Source organism: Lentinula edodes (assembly GCF_021015755.1).
Source record: "Lentinula edodes strain Le(Bin) 0899 ss11 chromosome Unknown C8R40scaffold_12, whole genome shotgun sequence".
Classification (NCBI taxonomy): Eukaryota; Fungi; Basidiomycota; class Agaricomycetes; order Agaricales; family Omphalotaceae; genus Lentinula; species Lentinula edodes.
Window position 1 is genome coordinate 326,542 of NW_025764318.1, and position 15,074 is coordinate 341,615.

General features: G+C 45.5%; 7 protein-coding genes across 7 annotated transcripts; 5 read left to right on the plus strand and 2 right to left on the minus strand.

The window, feature by feature from the left end:
• Nucleotides 1–501: 501 nt before the first annotated feature.
• On the minus strand, nt 502–1,695 carry C8R40DRAFT_1068447 (uncharacterized protein; the record flags this gene model as incomplete). The annotated part of the gene is made up of 5 exons (XM_046226015.1): nt 502–593; nt 680–863; nt 916–960; nt 1,111–1,350; nt 1,408–1,695. 5 exons carry the CDS (start codon nt 1,693–1,695, stop codon nt 502–504), a joined length of 849 nt encoding a protein of 282 aa, XP_046087750.1.
• Nucleotides 1,696–2,068: 373 nt separating this feature from the next.
• On the plus strand, nt 2,069–3,039 carry C8R40DRAFT_1160008 (protein-tyrosine phosphatase-like protein; the record flags this gene model as incomplete). The annotated part of the gene is made up of 4 exons (XM_046229961.1): nt 2,069–2,131; nt 2,189–2,439; nt 2,489–2,624; nt 2,680–3,039. 4 exons carry the CDS (start codon nt 2,069–2,071, stop codon nt 3,037–3,039), a joined length of 810 nt encoding a protein of 269 aa, XP_046087751.1.
• An 84-nt stretch (nt 3,040–3,123) lies between these two features.
• C8R40DRAFT_1041957 (OsmC-like protein) lies at nt 3,124–3,776 on the plus strand (the record flags this gene model as incomplete). The annotated part of the gene is made up of 4 exons (XM_046224041.1): nt 3,124–3,222; nt 3,273–3,420; nt 3,477–3,658; nt 3,717–3,776. 4 exons carry the CDS (start codon nt 3,124–3,126, stop codon nt 3,774–3,776), a joined length of 489 nt encoding a protein of 162 aa, XP_046087752.1.
• A 401-nt stretch (nt 3,777–4,177) lies between these two features.
• C8R40DRAFT_108676 (major facilitator superfamily domain-containing protein) lies at nt 4,178–6,653 on the plus strand. Its single transcript, XM_046227354.1, has 18 exons — nt 4,178–4,201; nt 4,254–4,429; nt 4,485–4,502; nt 4,555–4,583; nt 4,641–4,678; nt 4,729–4,752; nt 4,807–4,858; nt 4,924–4,969; nt 5,020–5,104; nt 5,156–5,177; nt 5,228–5,282; nt 5,334–5,352; nt 5,404–5,447; nt 5,501–5,661; nt 5,719–6,059; nt 6,109–6,151; nt 6,199–6,471; nt 6,520–6,653. Exons 2-18 carry the CDS (start codon nt 4,373–4,375, stop codon nt 6,530–6,532), a joined length of 1,320 nt encoding a protein of 439 aa, XP_046087753.1. The 5' UTR covers nt 4,178–4,201; nt 4,254–4,372; the 3' UTR covers nt 6,533–6,653.
• Nucleotides 6,654–7,131: 478 nt separating this feature from the next.
• Nucleotides 7,132–8,378, plus strand: C8R40DRAFT_1098144 (uncharacterized protein). The gene is made up of 5 exons (XM_046227796.1): nt 7,132–7,305; nt 7,376–7,460; nt 7,515–7,774; nt 7,837–8,306; nt 8,361–8,378. The coding sequence occupies exons 1-4, from the start codon at nt 7,161–7,163 to the stop codon at nt 7,941–7,943; spliced, it is 597 nt and encodes a 198-aa protein (XP_046087754.1). The 5' UTR covers nt 7,132–7,160; the 3' UTR covers nt 7,944–8,306; nt 8,361–8,378.
• C8R40DRAFT_1249207 (DNA topoisomerase) lies at nt 8,197–12,420 on the minus strand. Its single transcript, XM_046233670.1, has 16 exons — nt 12,284–12,420; nt 11,865–12,229; nt 11,638–11,810; nt 11,327–11,585; nt 11,193–11,274; nt 11,007–11,143; nt 10,730–10,950; nt 10,487–10,678; nt 10,257–10,435; nt 10,067–10,192; nt 9,729–10,017; nt 9,138–9,676; nt 8,883–9,086; nt 8,804–8,831; nt 8,632–8,751; nt 8,197–8,574 (listed from the first exon to the last, which is right to left on the minus strand). Exons 1-16 carry the CDS (start codon nt 12,365–12,367, stop codon nt 8,405–8,407), a joined length of 3,168 nt encoding a protein of 1,055 aa, XP_046087755.1. The 5' UTR covers nt 12,368–12,420; the 3' UTR covers nt 8,197–8,404.
• A 99-nt stretch (nt 12,421–12,519) lies between these two features.
• Nucleotides 12,520–15,062, plus strand: C8R40DRAFT_1249208 (digestive organ expansion factor; the record flags this gene model as incomplete). Its single annotated transcript, XM_046233671.1, has 12 exons — nt 12,520–12,763; nt 12,808–12,992; nt 13,044–13,095; nt 13,147–13,282; nt 13,337–13,774; nt 13,836–13,920; nt 13,971–14,056; nt 14,111–14,261; nt 14,314–14,385; nt 14,439–14,569; nt 14,626–14,724; nt 14,779–15,062. 12 exons carry the CDS (start codon nt 12,520–12,522, stop codon nt 14,987–14,989), a joined length of 1,890 nt encoding a protein of 629 aa, XP_046087756.1. The 3' UTR covers nt 14,990–15,062.
• Nucleotides 15,063–15,074: the final 12 nt, after the last annotated feature.

The window sequence follows — 15,074 nt, forward strand, 5'->3', positions numbered from 1 at the left end:
TTTTTGATGCAGAACCGCATTGCTATTCCCTGTTGCTCAACCGCAAGCTAATAGTTCTCTTGCAAAAGATGAAAATCATAGGTTAGGTGGTTAATTTTGGACTCTTTGCGAGGCGTTGGGTGAAACAGAAGGCCTAAACATTGAAGTAGATAACAGCTGTATCTACATATGAGTACAAGGCTTCATATCGAGTGGTAACACCAACAACACTCTGTATGGACATATATCTTCTGCCGCTTCGGGTCGAACGTGAACAGAATGCAAACGATATGATTGCTTTGACACTGTCTGATTCCGCGGTAACTCTTAAACCATCGGTGGGGGTAAGAAAACAGAAAGAGATTGGAGGATTACAGTCACAGGAATTTCACACGACGACCAGTACCTATGATCTATGTATGTCGCGACACGAAGGTGACGAAGCCAGAACCGGTTTTCGAGGATATTGCCTTTGTAGAGTACGTACATGATTCGCCCGGCCGTCCCCTCTCAAACAGTGTATCAAAAGAACTGTTTGGGAATGCCACGCTGCAACTTCTGTTGTTTCTTCACCCCGTCCAGAGCCTCCCAACGAGCAGCAGGTAGGTCCGTTGCTGTAAAAGGAATATTGTTGATTGTTAACGATGAAGCATGAGAAACAGTTTGGAGAACGACCGGTACTGCGACCAAGTCCACGCACCCTTGACCTCAAAGGACACTTCAAATCTGAATTTTCCCGAAGATGGAACGAGAAGTACGTAGTGTCCTCCACCTAGTTCAGCAAGGACGGTGACTGCTGAGAGTTTTGCTTTTTTGTCTTTGTGACTCTCGATATGCTTTTTGATCATCTTGTGTTTCGTATCGACGGTTTCGGGGATGTACACCTACAGAGATAATAGATCGGTGCCAAGTCCAACAAAAGGATGAGGTACTCACCATGTCGAGTTTATTCAATTTCCTAAGTTGAGCCCATCCTTTACCCTGACAAAATGCATAACAGAGAAACATGGTTATGAAACGACTGAACGTAAGTGGCAGGACTTCAGACTTGCCTGTTCGGACCCCTGAATGTAACTGGGTTAGATTTCCGGGAATACATCATTTCTGGAATTTAAGCTAAATATTACTTACAAGGGGAACAAGGTCATCGAAGTAATTGGGGCTTGGGAAAAAATAGTTGTATTTTATGGTATTGATTTTTTCTAGTGACTTGAGTAAAATTTCCAGTCTTTCGAGTGCTTTCCGAGCTGCATTCTGACCCGGTTCTTTCGACGATCCAGTATCAGAGTCTGCGGCATGAGAGCCTGCCCAACTTTCCACGTCGGAGATCTCGACTTCAAGGATCTCCTTGGGAGACACTCTTGTTGTCGCCTAGACCATTTTATTTGATGATATATATAGAGCATGTGAGAGCGAAGGGCGACTTACTCCTGCTTTCACCCACGCGTATCCGACCACCACCTCTTTAGGACCTACATTGAAATGCTTAAGGATTCTGTCACCAAAGGACGTTTGGGATTGTTTCGGAATACTGCTGGCATCGCCAGAGGCCCGGGCGACGGGGGAAGCGGCACAAACGCCAACCAGCACGGCGATTAGAACGAGCCTTATCACTGTTATGGAAAGCTGGAGACTACGTCTGGTGTGCGAATGCTGGTATGAACGAGAGTAACTTGATATGGATGCATTCGAGATATTGGAAACGCTGAAGGCCATTGTGTCAAGGGTGAACATATAAGGCGAAGAGTATACAAGGGAAGCAGAGACCAGCTCTTATATCGAGGTTGAGGTGCGCCAGGCAAAGACGAAAAGTTGGAAAACTCATTGATACCGTTGCTGGGTTTTTAAAGGTTTTATGTCTTGATCGGAGGGCACTCCGGGATCCACAGATCCACATGAACCTCTTGGCCCGACGGATGCCCATCAATGCCAAATGCGCGATTATCTTGCGATTACATCATGAATGTCGAATCTCGTGGGAAAAGTTGACCTTTATTGCCTCTAGGTATGCATTATACCGCTAAAGTGGATTATTCGTTACTTCGAGGTCCAGGCATCGTCAACGCCTCCCTCAGTCCGCACGTTGGACATGACAGACACTATCACCAATCCTCCGTTCATAGGCATCAACAACTTTCGCGACGTCGGAAGAGTTATCAATGCGTGCACAAGTCGGCATGATTGCGTTGAAGTCTGCGAGTTGAACAAGCTTCCTCGCATGAAGGAAGGCATGCTCCTACGCTCTGGTCGTCTTGATAAAGCTACTGCAGAAGATACACAGCTGATGGTAGACAAGTATGGGTTGAAGACTGTCATTGATTTAAGAACCAAAACAGAGCATTTAAGGTCTCGGGATTTCGAAGTGCAATGTGAAAGACGGTGGGACACGGTGAAGATTAACTTTATTGGAAGGAAGTTTGAGTTGAATCTATTGAAGCAATTGAGGTGGTGGCAAGCTTTGTGAGTGTTTTAGTCTGGTCATGAACATCCAGTAACTCTGACGATGTAGATGGTTCATTATCCTCATTCTCTTTCGGCAACGTATGGCGGCCATACGTATAATCGGGAAAAATGTGATGAGTCCCAGAGGACTCGCCGAGCTAAGTAAAGATTCTTTACGGTTCTGTCAAGACGAGATTCTTCAGGTAAGAGATTGAGCTCTGTCATTCATGTCCTATGCCTATCCCGAACCTCATATAGGCATTGGAGGTATACATCAGTCCTCAAGTCTATCCTGTCCTTGTCCATTGTACCCAAGGCAAAGATCGTTCAGGTCTCATAATCATGCTCGTTCTCTTCGTACTTCATATTCCACTGGACCTTATAAAAGCGGATTATGTATTATCGAATGAAGGTTTGGAACAAGTGCGGGCATCAATGATGATCGAAGTATTGGAAATTGGGATGGACGAAAAATATACCCAGGCGCCGGAGGAAGTGGTCGATGAGGTATGGAGTTTCCTCGAAGACGGCGGAGGCGTAGATGCGTATTTAGATGAGATTGGATTTGGTGAAAGTAAAAGGCAGAAACTCAGAGAATTACTGCTGGAGTACAATTAAACTTGTGAATTTTGCGATCCCAACTCGTTATCTTATCTTATCTGTCTGACATCATTCCTACCGACACATAAACACACCAACACCATGTCCTTCGCCCGTACCACATTGAAAGCCTCTCGTGCATTCACCAGTGCATCTCTCCGTACCAGATCCAGAACTCTAGTCACACTAAAAGACCACAAGGTAGGATGTTTAGCCTGGAAGTAAACCAACAACACTGAACAGTTCTTCAGTATACGGCACAGGCTGTTGCTCAAGGTGCAGGGAGAAATGGAGAAGTCACTTCCAATGGACTTGACCTGAAGCTTGCTCTTCCCAAAGAAATGGGCGGAACGGGCCAGGGCCAAAATCCAGAACAACTATTTGCAATGGGCTACTCCGGTACATTTGCCCTGCTCCGAAGTATTACGACTGCTAATTCGATTTTCCCCTTTTAGCTTGTCTCCTTGGCGCAATCCAAGCTGTAGCCAAGAACCTGGGGAAAGCAGACATGGCAAAGAATGCCAAGGTTCATGCTAGCGTTCACATAGGCGAACCGGAAGGAATGCCAGGATTTGGAATCGCTGTTGACATGAAAGTGGAAGGAATCGATGAGGAATTGCTCAAAGCAGGCCACGAGGTATATGGATGAGCCCTCTCTCTCTCTCGCGAACGACACGTTCATACTTTTCATCTAGTTCTGCCCATATAGCCGGCTCATGAGGAATGGTGGTGTTGTTAATGTATCGCTAGCTTAGGAAATGTCGCTTGAAGTATGAATGACAGATTGTATGCATGTATTTCGCTTCCTCTCTTTATCTTGGAGTTGTCCTTTTCAGGAGCTCTCGCCTGTTCTCGCTCGTAGTGCGCCAAAGAGCTTCAGTATCCTTGTGATCACAGTAGCTCCGAATCGGACTAGAAGCTTCAAGGTATCCGACCATAAACTTCCCGTCCGTCGTCATCTCTGGAGTGCGTATAAAGACGGCCGAGTTATTCCATTCTTCCGTTTTTCCCATTTACTCTGCACCTCAATGTCTACCACACACAACCGAAGCTCGGGAGAGTTGAAGCTTCTTGATCCAGAGAAAAGGCCTTTAGATGAAGTTGAAATTCGAAGAGTGCTTCGTAAGCTTGACTACCACATACTGCCAATTGTTGTTCTTCTCTATCTACTCGCATTTCTGTAAGTCCATCGTTTGTTTTCCCTCGCAGATATTCACTAAGGATTACTTTAGGGATCGTGGAAACATAGGTTAGTTCTCGACCTCGTGCGTAGGTGCACCTTGTTCATTGTACACTAGGAAACGCAAAAATACTAGGTATTCTCTGGGACGTGTCAAGTGTGCCAGTACTCATGAAGGTTTTAGGAATGGTTGAGGATGCAAACTTGACAGGCCTCCGCTACAATATCGTGTGTTTTGCCTTATATGCACTTAATCATCTTGTTGAAAAAATGATTTTGTTAGTTATCTGCAGTCTTTTTCGTGAGCTCCCAAACCGAGGGTACTTGATGCCGCCACTCACGATTTCCATAAGATTCCATACTGTTTGGGAGAGGTTCCTTCGTGAGTCGGCGACTTGTGTGACTAACTTCTCAAACCTGTATCTAAGATTTTGCCCAGCAATATCATGTTGAAGGTTGTTCGCCCATCGAGATGGCGTACGTTCTAATTCTAGAAATTCCTAATGACCACTGAAAATTCCTTCCAGTAAGTGGTGCTGCCGTAGCCTGGGGTTCGTACTTGAATATTCACTGCTTGAATGCTGACACTAATGTTTCCTTCTTAGGGACAATCGTGACTCTGATGTGCCTCTGTGATTCATTCAAAAGCCTCTTAATGTGAGTCTCGAGCCAATACCATTCATATCTTGATACTATGATTTGCCTATCGTTATAAATACTAGCACACGTCTGTTCGTGGGACTGACGGAGAGCGCATTATCTCCTGGGGTTAGTCAGTATATGCCTCATCTAATACCTCCTATGCCGACTGTGTGTAGATTCTCTTCTATCTTTCGACGTGGTATCCTCGCCGATATCTTGCTTGGCGGGTCGGACTTTATGTGAGCGCAACTGTTATTGCAGGCGAGTATTCCTTGCCCATCGGCGGTGTTCGAAATCCTCACGAGCATGTAGGGGCGTTTAGCGGGCTCTTGGCGTATGTGTAGTTCCCTTCGTATTTGAGATCCCTCTTTTCAGATTTCACAGATATGGGATCGAGCGTATGGACAACTTGGGTGGGCTTCATGGCTGGCAATGGATTGTAAGTGTAACTATCTTGGCCACGTTGGCCCGACGTTGAATGTATCTTTAGTTTGGCCTTGAAGGAATCGGTGCGTCATTTGCGCTTGGTTTGACCTACTATATTCAAGTATTTGTTGAAGTCACTGTACTTGTTGGTCTTGTTTCTCTGTTCTTCATACATGATGTGAGATATGTCACTCAATTCCAAACATGGATCCTCTGCTAACAATTTGATAGAGTGTTCAAAGCGCCAAATTTATAACTATGTCCGAGAAAGACTACCTTCAGCGCGCAATCGCCCGCGACTCCTCTGAGCTTTCGGTTCATTTGGACAAGAAGTTCATCTGGCAAGCTTTCAAAGACTATCGAACATATCTTCATAGTCTATGCTTCCTCGGGTTAGTCACTTATGACCAGCCTTGACGAGGCTGTGATCGAAACTAATCAGCGAACAGGATAATGATACCACTCTACTCCCTCGCACTGTTCCTCCCAACCCTAATCAATGAATTAGGATATCGCGCTATAGATGCGCAGCTATTTACAGTCCCGCCATATGCGCTTGCCTGCGTATGCACTCTCGTCAGTGCCTACCTCTCGGACAGACTGAATTTGAGAGGTCCTTTTATCATCATCACAGCTTTACTTGGCATCGTAGGGTTTATCATGCTGTTATGCAGTAACTCCTCTACTTTAAGCTACGTCGCAATGTTTTTTGCCACGTCGGGCGTTTTCTCTGCAGACGCCGTGTTCTGTACCTGGTTCAGTACTGCTTACAGTGGCGAAACAAAGAGGGGTTTGTATTTTGCTTTTCTCTTTCAACTTGCACTCAGAGATCAACACAGCGGTAGCAATTGCAATAATTAATGGAGCTGGCAACCTGGGAGGGTGAGTAATGACATTCTGAATTTCAACTTCTCTAAACTAGTTTGTAGTGCACTGGCCTCTTTTGTGTATATCAGTCCGAAAAACTATTATATCGGCTACATCGTGAACATTGGATGTTTGGTTGCAACGTCAGTTCAAAATTTCTCCTCGGTATCATTCTGTTGCTTAGGTCTAATTGCTAGAATCTTGCTTACTGGCTTCATGATGTGGGAATTTAAACGAGAAAATCATCTCAAAGAGCAAGAATGTGCTGGAAAAGATATCACCGTCGAGTTGAAGGCGGAATGGAAGAACATGGGAGATCGAAGTCCCCTCTTTAGGTATGCTGATACATGCTCGGTTTGCTAGGCTCTGACACAGTCGTACAGATATCCGCTGTAAATGTTACCTGTAGAGTTTTAAAATTATCGAGTGCAATATTCATCTGTTCCACGACCATTAGAATCAGGAACCATGAGTGGCTTGTCTTCGTGCTCATGAGGCAGCTCAAGGATCAAGCTCAATCCTTCTTTCTCTCGGCGCGTCAGGCTTTCCGCATCGAGCAAGAGACTAGTGAGTTCTGATTCTACTAGATCGAGTTTTGGAACGGGTTTGCGTTTTTGTGAGCTCTGCGAGAAGACTGGATGAGGAGGGAATCTCGCGCGTTTGACAATCTAGTGCGTGGATGGGAAGAAAAAGCGGTCGAGGGGACTGAGAAGATGAATCAGCCTCGATGGGCAATGGGGGGAGAGGTCTCCAGTTGTCACCGTAGGACCGGAAGGTTGATCCCTAGAGTCCACAGACTCTATCAAATTTGTCCTCCCGTTTGGAAATATCAAGTGGATTAGAATAGTCTCTCCAAAGCTTTTTTCGAATTCTATCCATTTTCGCTAGATGGCGTATTTAAGATACTCATCATCGGCAAGCCTCAACGGCAGAATCCGACGGGGCTGTGCAGAGATATATAAACTAGCGATAGAAACTTTGATGCCCTCAAGACAGGCAGGCCTGATCCCCCAGCACAAGAATAATGGTCGTCAACATGAGCACATTGAGTTCCGCAGAGCGGACGTCCACACCACTGTCGAGACACCATGTGTTGTATATTGCTTTTTCGGAATTGTTGTTCTCCATCATTTTCCTCGTCGTAGGGATCTTACTCTTGTATACCTTGGGTAAGTACTATCATCTGAGCTCGTTGGTTTTGCACTGCAAGCTTACGATGCTCTTTCTTTGGCGATGCAGGTGAACAAATTCTGGATGTCGATGCGGTTGCGTTAGCTCTACACATTTTCTCTTACTTCTTCCTGGGGCTCTCTACTATATTAGGGTGCGTCGCTCGATTTCATGACAACTTCAAAGTACTGACATTTTGCATTGTTAGAATAAGCGGGGCTTTGTATAGATCTTGCCCTCTGGTTGCCATGTTCTGTTCCATGATAATGGCTCAACTCGTTTTCGGCATTGGGTCTGGTATTTACTGCCTCACAATACTATTCAGCGACCCAGGAGACATTACCAGCCGAATTCTTCACCAAAAGTGTCTCCATTTAGACCATTTCTCGGGCGCTTTCTGCGAGCGGACACCCCTGATGAAGTACTTGACCCTTGCCTTGTTCGTACAGGCATGGTTAATCGAAATATGTATGACTCGCACGCGTTATGTCTTTGACCAACAGATAAGATGCTTACCCTTTTTCTTACAGTGGGTATCTACTACGCTCAAGCCTACGTTCAGGAGCTTCTCGATGAGGAGACAGATGGAATGAAGGAATTTGATTACGAGTTTGATTACGACTATGCCTACTACTAGTATAGTGAATGTTGATGTTATGAGCAGTATACGCACGCTGGATTTTTTCCCTTGACAGATCGTGACAACTCGAATCTTGAATTCCTCGTATACAAGTCTCGTTCCAACAAATTTCGTGTTCCAGGTTGAACATCTTCCTCCGGAACCGTTGATACCGTTGATCATTGCGTTAGAACTTAGGAAGTAAAAGAATGAAATTCTGATGTGATTGAAATGATGATTAACTTACCCTGTTGGGGACTTGCATTGCTTCTCACTTGCCTGATGATGTTCTTTCATCAGTTGGACTTGACATCTGCAAAACCTGGATGTTCATGAGAGCAAGGATCCTAACTGGAGAGTGCTGTCAGCTGCTTTTGAGCTCCTGGCCAAAAATACAGGTTTTAATGACAGTCAATCATTACAGTGAATTATATACAATTGTTTGTGTCCTTCCTATAATTTAAAATGATACACATACATTAGAACATTTCTCCAGGTATACTAAGTCCTGACTTTGTCTTAGAACGACCTTTGCCACGCCCTCTGCCCCCGCGACTTCCACGACCTCCAGCACTACTTCGACCTCTTCCTCCTCGAGAAGAACTCCCCCTGCTGCTTTTCGTGAAGCTGTTACTAGAAGCCGTGCATGCTAGGCGCAATTCAGAGTAATGAATAAAATCGCATTGGCGGATGAAGATGAACACACCATTGCTCCAATGACCAGGCTTCCCACATTTGAAGCAGGCTTGATCTTGTTGCGATGCATTTCCACCATTTGATCCAAAGCTTCGCGATCTCTTGTTTGTGGAGCCATCTTCGGGGCAATCTGCATCATCCAAGTCAATAGAAGTCTGGCCATGAAAGTCGAAGGGACACACTAGATGCCCAATGTCCAGATTGATGGCACTGGTTCAAAATCATCAGCAGATAATTTTCCATTACAGCGACAAGCCATACCTTGAAACACTCTCCCAAAGCTTGGTCTCCTCTCGTACGAGAGGAACCAGGTTCTCCATCCCATTCCCAAAACTTACAGCGACCTTCGCCTTCTTTTGCACAGCGCCAGAACATCCGTCCTTGATTTTCATTCTCTTTACGAGAGGTCAATTTCAAGGCGGGCTCATTACATTGGCATAAGCGAGATGACGACTCGGTAGAAGCCTATTGGAGGGTACATGAGTTGAAATCATCAACATGAAATGGAACACTCACGTTAGAAAACGTCCTCTTAGTCGGTACAGTGGACATGGGTTTCGAGGGAGGCATTGAATCATCTGCCCAAGCGAAATAATCACAGGCCTTTTCTTCGCAGGTCCAGAACGGTCTGCCTTGATTTGGACCATCTTTCACAACGGCTCGTCGTCCTGCAAGTGCATCACATTTACAATTTGGTGCTTGAGTCGAAGCGATGGAATTAGTTCGGCCAGAGTTTGAGGATATATTTGATTGCACCGCGTCAATGAACATGAAGAAGTTGCAAGACTCCGGGGTACTTCCGCACTTCCAATAACTTCGCCCATTACTCGCAGACCCATCAGTAACTACAGCAGGGATTGCTGGAACACTGCATCCGCAAAGAGTTTGATTTCCGTAGTTTCTAGAAGCACGAGAGGGAGGTTTCGCCGATGAAATAGACCGAGGATTTGAACTAGATGACGAGAAAGGCTTTACTGGTGGGATAGACCGAGAACTAGAAGAAGCAGGTTTCGTTCGTGCGATACTTCGTGGTTTGGGGGCTGGCGGTGGCAAGTCTGTTGGGATAGAGTATGAATATAACGCGAGACGGTGGAACTTGATACTTGCCATCATCGGAGTTAATGTCGATGATATCTCTTCGGGCGTCCGTTGAAGAGCTTGACTGTTTGCGCGAACCATTATCAGCCCTTGCTCCGCGATTACCTCTTGCACCTCCGCGTCCCCCTCTTGAATTGCCACCGCCACCGCCTCCGCGTCCCCTGTCACCGTCTGCATTTCCGCCACCTCCGCCTCCTCCACCTCCACCTCCATCACCACCGCCTCCACCACCACCACCACCTCCTCCGCCTCCACCTCCGGCCGCCAAGTTATTTCCGTCGATGGCACGTCGCATGGCCTAAATGATGATGAATACTTTCCAACACACGACGTATGAACCAACGTACTGCAGCGATCTGCTCGAGTTGCATGCGCACGATAACATACATTTCCTTATATTCCTCAACACATTGTGCAATCATGTCGTGTTTGCTCAGTTGACCTTGAGTTATCTGTCTCATCCGACGTTCAGTCTGCAGGACCAAGTATAAAGGGACTGATAAGCTTTGGAAGTTAAGAATGAGCGACAGGACCTACCTCCCGTCTAAGCATCGGTTTCGTCATACTCTTGACGATATCAATATTGTCGTAACCTTCGACAATCCCGAGTCCTAGGGTGGAAGGAAGGAGGTATTTGGTCGCCCCCTCATAGTGTTCAATGACATACTCCCGATCGATTATGGTTTGAATGTGTTGCGCAATTGTTGCATCCGTGCCTTAATTGATGTTAGCCATGGAAGTGAGCGTCAAAGCTGAAAAATACCTACCAATCCCGTTCTTGTCCATCAGTGCGACGAGGTCTGCTTCGGTCAGCGGACTTGGTTTCGTCGTTTGACCGTCGCGTAATTCACATACTGAGGGGTCGAAGGTTTCTCCTTCCGTGAAGTCAGGAAGAATATTGTCTACCCACTTGTCGTAGGGATATACTTCGAGATAATTCTTTGCAATGACGGTCAATCCTGGAAAAGGCCCAATTAGCAAGCTTTGTATATGACACTCGGATATCTTACCTGTGGCATAGAATTTCTCGTCTCCGCACACCACGTCAACGGTAGTCTGGTTGCCTATAGCATCCTCAGAGCAGCTAGCCAGGAATCGCCTTGTGATATAGTCATACACTTTCTTCTCGTCGCCGGCAAGATTTGCAGCGTGCGCCGTCGGATGGATGGGAGGATGTGCTTTGTCGTTGTTCCTTCCTTTACGTGGCGTGTGGAAGCCGCCTTGTCGAAGTCTACGTGAAAAATTTAAGAATTAGAGGTATATAAGTGAAGAATTTGATGATCACACCGTTCGGCAAAATTGCCCCAGGCTGGATCCGCGGTCTGTTTTTGGATAAGGGACTGAAAGTCGAATTGAGGGTCGTATTGATCTGTCTCTGTGCGTGGATAAGACAAAAACCCATTTTGGTAGAGTTTTTCAGCAATCTGTTTATATTTCAGCATGAGTCCTGCCCCAATAATTGAATCAACATACATCGAGCACTTTCTTCGGTGCGAGCTTCAAGAGTCGAGACCCGGCTTTCTGTAACTCTACGGTTGTGAGCGGAAGAGGTTTCCTGAGACAAAATTAGAAGCGTAACACGCAGTAGCCGAAGCAACCGAACTTACCATTTCTTCGTCTCCTTCTTTACTACTTTTTCAACTTTCGCTGCAGGATCCGCTAGGACATGCTCATATAGGACAATTGCGATATCCTGATCAAATAAGTGGCCTCGCCGCCAGTTGAATCGGGTTTCTTCATTGGCACCTTGTGAAGCCGATGGACGTATCAACGAGAGGTAAATAAACCAAAATGTTTCCGCTCTGAAGTTTTGCATATCTTGGAATCTTGAGACGACAAAACCGAGTGTGGGGTACTGACAGGATCCTGGAGAAGAGAATGAGAAAATTGCGGCTAGAGATAAGAGTCAGGCTTTTACCGTAGCTCAGCATCTGGATGTCGTCTAGCTGTCGAAATTTAGCTTTCAAAGTCAAAGTCTGCCAACGAGTGAAAGCAGCGCCAATCTTGAGGTCAAGAACCATTCGTGCTTCAACTGCATCGACTAGTCTCTGGTCCAAATTGAAGGGATTTTGAGCAGCGTTATGGATCTGTCTGGGCCTGAAGGTCAGTGCACTCATTTATAGGCCCCTAGTAGTAGACACGCACTGAGCTATGATGGCACTGAACCTAGCCCGCTTGACAACAATGTTGCGTTTTGCCCTCCGACAAACTTGGACAATCTCTGACCCAATATGCTCTCCTTCTCTATCACAATCAGTCCATATCATCAATGTGTCTGCATTCTTTGCCTCGTTGAAGAGATTTTTTTCTATTGCTTTCATCTTGTCTGGTACTTTGATAATGGGCCCGAGATCAAATAATGTAAACGGATCGCAGGAGTTCCATTTTCGAAAGGCATCGGGAAAGTCGTGCTCTGTAAGATGTCCTGCAACACAGGTGACAGTAAACTTTGCACGAGTTTGAGGATAATCGAAGTCGTAGTTCTTGACGAATTTACTCGGCGAATTTCGCTTTGTGTCCTCGTTTAAAAATGGACAGTAGTAAAGATGTTAACAACTCCTTACAGTAGTGTATTGACCGCCAGAGAGGATTTGGGTGATGGATTTTGAGATGGATGGCTTCTCAGCCACACATAATACCTTGGGCATGGAAAGGGAATTACAAACGAATCACTAAGAATGTAGAATGTTGTTGATGAAAAGGACCGCGTCCGAGATGAGTCATGACGCGCTAGGTTCCATCAAACACGTGCATATCATATGTGCGATTAATTTTTTTTAGTTCTACTACTTGCGCCATTATGGTCGACGAAAATACAACAACAACCCGACTATTGACCCTTCTCAATGTTTCTGCAACGAAGGCTGGGAAGAAAAAATGGGAGCCGTATGTTCCCGCAGTCAAATTAAACAAGCGCAAGTCGGTCAGGGTGATGGAAGATGAAAATCCAACTGCCGAGGACACACCCGATGTACAGATGGGGGATGGAGACCAAGTACAAGAGATTGCATTTGCGAAAGAAGAGATGGGCCCTGAAGGTGTGTGTTATAATTGCCCTTGGATACAATTTAACTTAAACTTGTGTCAGATACAACAGATCCATACGAGCAGCACTTTGGCTGTAACTCCGTCCATCTTTCTGAAGCAGCTAGGCTCTCAGTAGATGAACGAGCTTGGAATCTTCAGCAGTCATCTCGGGGAAGGCTTGGACCCACTCATGAGTCCATACCTGAAGGATGTGATCCCGGTCCTTCAATCATGAAAGGAGACGCTGTTAGTCTGTCGTTTCCGCCTAATCTACCCTGGACCTACTGGTTTTCCTAGATCCTTGATAGGCTGAAGAAGCCGTCGAATGCCAGAAAAGGTGTACCGAAAGGTTGGTTTTCTTGTTTTCGGCCTTTTGAACTGTACATGACCTGACTCCCAGATCAACATGACCTCCAAAACGATCTACTTTCTACATTATCCACCTATCGAGACCTTTATTTATCCTCTAGCTCTTGGGAAAACAGGAAGCCAACCCGTGAAGCTATATCCCTACATTTATTGAATCATATCACAAAGTTTGCACTCTTTCCACCGTAATCGAGCTCTGTTGAATACTGATTGTACGAAAGAAAGCGCCGACGGGTGATCAAGAATAACGAAAGAATATCAAACGCTACAAAGGCTGGTAACGAACCACCTGAAGACATCCAAGATCAAGGATTTACTCGACCCTCTGTTCTCATCCTCCTACCTTTCCGTTCTTCCGCATTGGCCTGGTTTAGTGCACTTACGACACATACTCCTTCACCCGAATATCAGATCGAAAATCATACTCGATTCACCTCTGAATATGGTCTTCCTTCTGGTGCAATCGACAAACTGGCGACGGCAGAACCGGGTACATATCCTCATGATCACGTCGAGACGTTCAAAGGAAATGTGGATGACAATTTTCGAGTTGGAATCAAGCTGACACGGAAGAGCGTCAAGCCCTTTACAGAATTCTATGGCTGCGATATAATAATGGCCAGCCCTCTGGGTCTGCGACAATCAATACAGAAAGAAAAGTCAGCACAGTTTACTTGCTATCATAGCTAATTTAATGGCTTCCACTGACATTTCGTTTAGGAACGCCGATTATCTTTCCTCAATCGAGATGCTGGTAATGGACCAACTTGATGCGTTAACGATGCAAAACTGGGATCACGTCAAGGTTCTGAGTTGGTTCCTTTCTTTTTGCTTCCTTGTTAATATGTCCAAAAGTTTATCCTCGACCATCTTAATAAGCTACCTAAGGAAGCCCATGACACAGACTTTTCGCGTACCAAACCCTGGTATTTGGATGGGCAGTATGTATCTATCATAGACATGGCTTGAACGCGCTTTATAAATTCGGTTTTCAGCTCGGAATACCTTCGTCAATCGATATTACTTTCTGCGTATGAAACGCCCGAGACACGACAGCTCTACAACGCCAGACTCAAGAACGTCGCAGGCAAGATCAAAACGTACAAGCGGTGGCCACCAATAGAAGTCCCAGAAGGTGTTGACCAGGTTTGTCCGACCTTGACACCAGCTGAATTTCGGTTAAATCCAATGTTTACAGAGTTTTCTTCGTTTTGAATGCGGGAATCCAAAGGACGAAACAGACAAGAGATTCAACTATTTCACGACCCAGGTAAGATCTGTCAGCGTCAAGAGGCTTGCAATATGATTCTCATCTCCACTCAGCTTTTACCCACCATCCTGAAATCCGCAGTGCAAAGTTCCAACACAGTCATCTTCGTTCCGTCGTATTTTGACTTTGTTCGAGTGCATAATCACTTCCGCAAGTTGAGCGTATCATTCACGGTACTATCCGAGTGAGTCACAAGTTCGGTCCTCATTGTCCGAGGTTACACTTATTCCCGAATTCAAGATATTCTACCAATCAAGAAATATCTCGTGCCCGCCAGGCTTTCTTTTCGGGACAGAAATCGTTTCTAATCGTCACCGAACGGTTCCACTTTTACAAAAGGTATGAATCTCGAGCCTATGGGGATATGTGCTAAATATATTCATTGAATGATAGATACAAACTACGAGGGATCCGCAATCTTGTCTTTTACGGACCTCCCGACCATCCTCAATTTTATAGCGAATATTTGTCTTATCCGTTCTTGGACGATGGAGTTGAGAGCCTAGATGTTACGTGTCGTGTGTTGTATTCAAAGTACGATTGGTTTAGGCTAGAGAGGATAGCAGGAACGGAGGAGGCTATCGAGTTGACGAAAAGTTTGTAGGGGGCGTAGCTAAGACGCTATGATATGTATCCATTCTTATGTTCAAGATATACATGTCCTTTACAGAGCTGTTCTGTGAGCTCTG

What these genes read in the sequence shown, in the direction of transcription:
- C8R40DRAFT_108676 (XM_046227354.1), top strand. Translation starts at nt 4,373, where the DNA reads ATGAAGGTTTTAGGAATGGTTGAGGATGCAAACTTGACAGGCCTCCGC. An exon ending in TCATTCAAAAGCCTCTTAAT is followed by an intron (nt 4,859 to 4,923) that starts GTGAGTCTCGAG and finishes TATAAATACTAG; the next exon opens with CACACGTCTGTTCGTGGGAC. An exon ending in GGAGCTGGCAACCTGGGAGG is followed by an intron (nt 6,152 to 6,198) that starts GTGAGTAATGAC and finishes ACTAGTTTGTAG; the next exon opens with TGCACTGGCCTCTTTTGTGT.
- C8R40DRAFT_1098144 (XM_046227796.1), top strand. Translation starts at nt 7,161, where the DNA reads ATGGTCGTCAACATGAGCACATTGAGTTCCGCAGAGCGGACGTCCACA. An exon ending in CTTACTCTTGTATACCTTGG is followed by an intron (nt 7,306 to 7,375) that starts GTAAGTACTATC and finishes TTGGCGATGCAG; the next exon opens with GTGAACAAATTCTGGATGTC. An exon ending in GGGCTCTCTACTATATTAGG is followed by an intron (nt 7,461 to 7,514) that starts GTGCGTCGCTCG and finishes TTGCATTGTTAG; the next exon opens with AATAAGCGGGGCTTTGTATA.
- C8R40DRAFT_1249207 (XM_046233670.1), bottom strand. Translation starts at nt 12,367, where the DNA reads ATGCCCAAGGTATTATGTGTGGCTGAGAAGCCATCCATCTCAAAATCC. An exon ending in TTCAGTGCCATCATAGCTCA is followed by an intron (nt 11,811 to 11,864) that starts GTGCGTGTCTAC and finishes CTTCAGGCCCAG; the next exon opens with ACAGATCCATAACGCTGCTC. An exon ending in GCCTGGTCATTGGAGCAATG is followed by an intron (nt 8,575 to 8,631) that starts GTGTGTTCATCT and finishes AATTGCGCCTAG; the next exon opens with CATGCACGGCTTCTAGTAAC.